At 37.5% G+C, this 6,749-nt stretch overlaps 2 protein-coding genes across 3 annotated transcripts in view; one reads left to right on the top strand and one right to left on the bottom strand.

Annotated features, from left to right (window-relative positions):
• Positions 1 to 43: 43 nt before the first annotated feature.
• On the top strand, positions 44 to 4,592 carry zgc:101858 (uncharacterized protein LOC449555 homolog). The gene is made up of 8 exons (XM_067438057.1): positions 44 to 346; positions 485 to 655; positions 774 to 952; positions 1,921 to 2,014; positions 2,119 to 2,188; positions 4,079 to 4,115; positions 4,209 to 4,272; positions 4,375 to 4,592. The coding sequence occupies exons 1-8, from the start codon at positions 323 to 325 to the stop codon at positions 4,531 to 4,533; spliced, it is 798 nt and encodes a 265-aa protein (XP_067294158.1). The 5' UTR covers positions 44 to 322; the 3' UTR covers positions 4,534 to 4,592.
• A 1,336-nt stretch (positions 4,593 to 5,928) lies between these two features.
• Positions 5,929 to 6,749, bottom strand: part of zbtb26 (zinc finger and BTB domain containing 26) — a 1,968-nt gene continuing 1,147 nt past the window's right edge. For both annotated transcript variants that reach the window (XM_067440020.1, XM_067440021.1), the window contains exon 2: positions 5,929 to 6,749. This exon is cut by the window's right edge and continues 625 nt beyond it. In XM_067440020.1, coding sequence (XP_067296121.1) covers positions 6,130 to 6,749 — 620 coding nt within the window. In that variant the 3' untranslated portion in view covers positions 5,929 to 6,129.

A 6,749-nucleotide genomic window follows, 5' to 3' on the forward strand; every position in this document is an offset into this window, starting at 1 on the left:
CTACAATTTTGAAATTGTTATGAAGCTATAGTGACCCGGATATATAAACACGCGTATATATTCAATAGATTAACTTAGTTCCGCATCATTCAGACTGATATTAAAGTAACTGTAACATTAAAACTGAAAAATAAAATTAATATTTGATGTATTTCTTCGGAAATGGACTATGAACCCTTAAAATGCCCTTGTACGTAAGCAGTGACGTGACGAAGCACTGGTTCACTACCTTTCACACCAGACCAGTAACGTAAGACGAGCTCACGTGAGCGAAAGGCAAAAACGTTGAACTACTCCGAGAGGACCTTTGTAAATCATCCGAATGGCAACTCCAGGTGCATTTAAAGTAGGTTGAGTATAGGTTACAAACACTCAGAAATTTAGATTTACTAACTGATTTGCAGAAACAGAATCTTTCACATCTATACTAGTTGGTTCTGGATTGTACTAAACACTGAACGGTTACCTTGATTTGACGTTTTAGGTTGGCTCTTTAAACGACAAAGTCACGCTGATAACCGGCGCAAGTTCGGGAATAGGAGCTGGTACAGCCGTACTGTTTGCCAAACTGGGCGCCCGGCTGGCGCTGAATGGGCGAGATGTGGAGAATCTCACTAAAGTTGCAAAAGAGTGCGAAGCATGTGGAGCTGTTAAAGTAAAGTACACTGAAAGATGTTAATAATATAATACAATCGAAATCATTGTAATATGCTTTAATTATTTACAAATAAATACTTACCTGAGTCCATTTGTCTCCTGTCCTATGTCTTTAGCCTCTTTTAGTGCCAGGAGACTTGACAGATGAGGAAACTGTGAAGAGGACGGTTGACGAGGTCATTGCTCACTTTGGGAAGCTGGATGTTCTCATTAACAGTGCAGGAATCCTCGCCATGGGCAGTATAGTGACAACAAATATGGCCCAGTATGACCAGGTCATGTCTGTTAATGTCAGGTAAAAAAAAAAAAAAAAAAAGTATATGGACGTCCAATATTAAGTTAATAAATTAAACATCATGACATGTTTTACTTGTAGTATTGTATGGTTAGATTTTTATTTTATTTTAATAAAATAAATAAAATTTAATGTATATTTTTTTTAACTTAACAAAAATGTTTATGGTTTCTATCTGACCTTTTCCATGGATCCCCAGCCCCTGCAATGGATTGATTTAAAGGTGGGGTAAGTGATATCTGGTAACCGTAAACCCTAGCATGACAGTCCAACAAACAACATATTACAATTATGACCAGATTAGAGTTATAGCAATCACAAAACACAAACAGTTCTCATGAACAACTCGATAGAACACGAACACGAGTCCAACTAATGACATATTACAATTATGACAAGATTAGAGTTATAGCGATCACAAAACACAAACCGTTCTCATGAACAACTCAATAACATTAGTACACAAGCTTGATAGTCCAGCTAACAACTTATATTAGGACTATAGTATCTTACCTGTGGGACACATTTTGTGAACTGACGCTTGAAACCTTGAAACACTGAGGGGTTTTAGATGCTCCATACGGTGTGGAAATGAACAGGACTTTATCATCGCTGACGTGAGCCACTATATGATCGCAAATGGACAAACAAGCGAACATGACACACGAGCATATTCAAGCAAAAGCAGCATATATTAGTTCTTTCTTGGCTAATGTCCGTCCTGTGTGACTCGTGTGTTTGAATAATGACGTGCACTGAGCCCCTCTTTTCTCTTCTCACCATAGATATGCCCCTCACCTGCTGATTGGCTACAAGTTTGTTATTCCATTTGGCCCGAGTCCTTTTTCTAAAACAGTTTTGAAATAACACTTACCCCACCTTTAACTCCTGCAGTAAAATAATTTAAAGATGTATCTTTAACCAATAAGGTAAGATGACACAAAATCAAATATTTTGTTTTCTTACAGATCAGTATATCATCTCACTTATCTCTGCGTGCCACATCTTATCAAAACTAAAGGCTCAATCGTGAATGTGTCCAGTGTGAATGGGCAGCGATCAGTGAGTTTGATCAATTTTTACCATAGAAATACTTCATATTTTCTCATTATATTATTAGTGTAGGTTCTGGTTGATATGCTCACACATTTTTCTGTTCGTTATAGTTTCCCGGTGTACTTGCCTACTGTATGTCAAAATCAGCCATCGACCAGTTCACACGCTGTGTTGCTCTTGGTGAGGTGACATCTCAAAAATAATTAATTTTATTTATAGAAAACCGGGGCTATTTGGCGCATGGGGAAGTTGTCACAAGCTCTATTTATTAGTGTGCAGTTTTGAGTAAATAGGCTTGCTTTACAAGTTTTTCTTTTTCCTTTAAATAAATGACTGGAAATGGTTCTGTTCTGTACGTTTATAAATAAATTATTTACAATATCCGTTGACCAAAACAATGGTTTGGTATTGTTGCATGATACCTTTTACATTTTTGCTGTTTCATTTGTTTTATTATATATATATATATATATATATATATATATATATATATATATATATATATATATATATATATATATATATATATATATATATATATATATATAATATAGGATTGTCTGGATAATTAATGGATAATAATAGGCCTATATAATGTATAATGGACTGACGGTAACAAGGCTCGCGAACCCTTTCGAGGAAAAAAGGAAACATTTCAGCCCCGCTCACACAAACTCTGAACATGAATCTGTAACATACTGCAGTAAAAATTCAAAATGTTAAATTTTTATATTTTATATCACATGACACGATCAAGAGTGCTGTTTCCCGAATACCATCAGGACTGAAAATGTGACAATGATTTCATATGACAGTTCGAAAAACAATGAATTAACATTAGTCACTTACATTTTAGATGCAATATTGACTGCATATTTCGACAGCAGAACCATAACGCATATCAAAACAACGGTGTGTTACTGAATGATTCGGCGTTTTGAATGAATCTGTTGAATCAAAGATTCAATGACCTATTCATAAACTACTGCCTCGTTCATGAACTAACCAGCCGTTTGAACGAATCGACTCAATGACTGACTCAGTAAGACCTACCGCCACCTGGTGGTTTAGTTTGATGTTTAAACATTCTTTCCAACATTTTTTGTTTAAATATATATATACCACCACTGGTAATAGCACACACCATTGTGAAAACATGCCCTGCTTTTTTCACCCAAGGATGAAAATTCTGTCATTAATTTCTCACTCTCATGTCGTTCCAAACCCTTACGACTTTTGTTCATCTTCGGAACACAAATGAAGAAATATATTTAATAAAATCAGAGCGATTTTCTGTCACTCCATTAACGCTTCAAAATGTTCTTAAAGAGATTGCAAAACTAATATAGTATATGAATTGAGCAGTTAAGTCCAAATTTTATGAAGAGACAAGACTTTATATGATGAACAGATTATTTTACATAAGCATACGTCAACGCACACATCAGTTGTGCTAAACAGAAGCTCAAGGTTTGCTTGACGTGCAAGAACCGATGAGGTTCATTCTTATGTGTTACGCAGCACATTTGAGCTTCTTCAAGAACTGATAAGCTTCATTCTCATGCATTATGCGGCATGTTTGAGCTTCTGCAAGAACCAAGTTTGGTTGATCTTCTGATGGTTCACCAATCAATGTTTTATATGAATAAAGCAATCGAGTCCCTTCAAAAGTTTTGGACTAAAACGCTTGATTCATATGGATTAGTTTTATGAACTTTTTGCAGTGACAAATATACATGATCTGTCAATGGAGGGACAGAAAATCTCAGGTTTAATTTAAAATATCTTTATTTGTGTTTCAAAGATGAATGAAAGTGAGGGTGAGTAATTTATTAATTTTTGTTTTCCATGCTTGAGTAAACTAGCCCTATAATAGTAAATATATGATAAATATATTTTTGTAGCCAATTGTATGTGCGTTCGCAGAAATGTATGTTAAAAATAAACCTACTCTGAAGAATATACTGGAGTAAACAGTGTGACAACTAGCCCTCGTCTACTCATTTTAAATATTGCAAATGGTATTACTACTGTAGAAATAAGTGTTTTATCACCTTCTGTTAATTGTAGAGTTGGCACCACAGCAAGTACGAGTCAACTCAGTATGGTAAGTTTCTTTTCTGCTGTTATTTTTTATGTGCCATACAATTGTTACATTGAGGTAATACAAAATGGCTTAAAAAATGCTTTGTCTTTACAGCCCAGGAGTAATTATAACAGAAGTTCACAAGCGTGCAGGACTGGATAAGGACCAGTATGCTCAGGTCAAAGGCTTTACCTAATTCGAGAAACTGTTTATTGCACTGTAATATATGTTACAAATGAATCACACGTCGTGTTTTTTGTTTTTGTTTGCTTTGCTGCAGTTCCTCGAGAAAAGCAAGGTGACCCATGCTCTCGGCAGACCAGGTGAAGTTGAGGAAGTAGCTCATGCTATCGCCTTCCTGGCATCTGATGCAGCAACATTTATAACGGGTGTCAATCTGCCAGTGGACGGAGGTCGACATGCAATGTGTCCAAGATAACGCTCTGCCACCATAATAAAGCTGCCATAAAAATAAATAAAAAACGTAGTTGGATATAATCTGATGGTGTAATCCTTAATATACTTGAAGTCCACATTTATTTCTGTGTAGCATGCATAACGAACAATAACTAAAGCAAGTGCCCATTTCATGCAGTATCTGCAGTTATTTATTAATAAATCACAGCGATTCTCTCTAAATTCTGGCATGTTTACACCGATGGAAGAATGGAAACATTCATTATGAATCAAGAGTTGCACATAGTGTTGAAATACAGCTGTCTGCAAATAAGGAAGTAATATATTAGCATTGAAAACTGGAATATGGTCTGAACAGATATACTGAAACAATATATTTTTATCTTTACAAAAGATATGACACAGTCAAATGATGCCACAGCAGCATTCAAAATCAGTTCAAAACATTAAATCTTCCTTGACCTGCAATATGCACAAAAAAAGGCATTAAACCTGACTTTGACTGTACGTGTACCTACCAATTAGCAGACACGTAGTTTAGTTCTTGTAATATAGTGTACTCTTAATGACTTAAAGTAGTGGTTCTCAATTTTTATTTTTGACCCCCATTGTGCCTTAGAAAAAAACATTACTGGTGTGGATCTTGAGACAAAATAATGGCACTGACATATTTTATGATATGTCAGTGTAAGTTGCTTTTAGTTAAGTAAATCCAGTAAATCCTGGTGGTTGGGCCCCTGCATCTGTCTTGCGAGCTGTAGCCATGAGAGAATACCCCAGATTCCTCAAACGCTTCACCGCTTATGTTCAAGAGAAGACCAGCGGTGAGGCTATCCTCTTCTGAACAACACCCCTTAAAAACAATGTGACTGTTTTCTGCTTGTAAATCACAACGCTTTGTACATTTATTCCAAATCTTGTTTTCTCTTCCTACAGGATGTTTAATATACATTCCCAGTTTGCTTGCAGACTCATCTGAAGAAACGCCTTATTTACTACGCTTCACCGAGAAAGCGCTGCTCTGCCCAAGTGCTCTTGACACTCTTCAGAAACCTTTTTCAAACCGTATCCATATAGACTGCTCAAACATGCACTTGGCTTAAGCCTGGTTTACACTTGCTACATCCACACGACTCGAGCAACAAAAATGGTCTCTCATCGCAGTGTGAGTGGTCATGCGTGAGCATTGTGGTGTGCACGGCATTTTTTGTAGCTCTGCGCGAGGCTCCGATTCCGAAGAAGCATGACTTTAAGGCGATTCTGGCTGAGGAAGAAAGTCTACCGCCATCTTACCGGCACTCTTTTTTTTCCACTTAGTTAGTGAAGACCAAAAAATTATCCCATGATTTATTCACCCTCAAGCCATCCGAGTGTGAATGTGTATGATTTTCTTTTTTCTTTTTTTTAATATATCGGAGATATATTAAATAATATCCTATGAAAGTATAAACAAGGCTTTAAGCCTTGTCTGTGAAACCGGGCATTTAAGACAATACAGGGGCCCTCTTGAAGTTTGCAGAGTCCACCTAGTTGTCCCCAGCCCCTTTTTTGAGAACCACTGATTTACAGGATTGTGTCTGTAAGACACAAGTTATGTCTATGTAACATTAATATGAATTTATAATCCTTCAAGCAAACTGCCTTCGTTAGCATTGTCAAAACTGTTTTTTCCATGGATCTGCTTTAGGTGTTTACGGAGAACTGGTTTATGTGCAAACACCATTTCACAGTAATTACAACGGTGTGGTTTGTCCCCACTATGAAGGTTCAGATGGTCTAGCAGCGAGCACTTCTGGGTAAAAGTCTTTCCGCATATCTTACACTGGAAGGGTTTGATGCCGGCATGGACACGCATGTGTCGGTGCAGGTTTCCTTTCTGGGTAAACGTCTTTCCGCACAAGAGGCACATAAACAGTTTGTGCATCTTCAGATGGTTGGCGTAGTTCTCCAGTTGACGGAACACGCGAGCACATTTCGGGCACTGGTGGTACCACTGCATTCCTTTATCTGCATTCCTTGAGCATCCCCAAAGATTCCCCTTCCCGGAGCCACTGGTTCCAGGTGGGGACAGCGAATATTCAGCTGCAGGGTTGGCAGTGAGCTCGGCAGGCCGGGTTTCCACCGTTGAGTTTATCAGGGAGTGTTGTGGCTCAGGTGAGCGCAGTTTCGGAGAGCGACTTGAGCGACTCTGGAAATTATCAGGCATCCGCTCCTCTATTGATTCCACTTTAACAATGC

This window comes from Pseudorasbora parva, chromosome 3 (genome assembly GCF_024679245.1).
Source record: "Pseudorasbora parva isolate DD20220531a chromosome 3, ASM2467924v1, whole genome shotgun sequence".
NCBI lineage: Eukaryota > Metazoa > Chordata > Actinopteri > Cypriniformes > Gobionidae > Pseudorasbora > Pseudorasbora parva.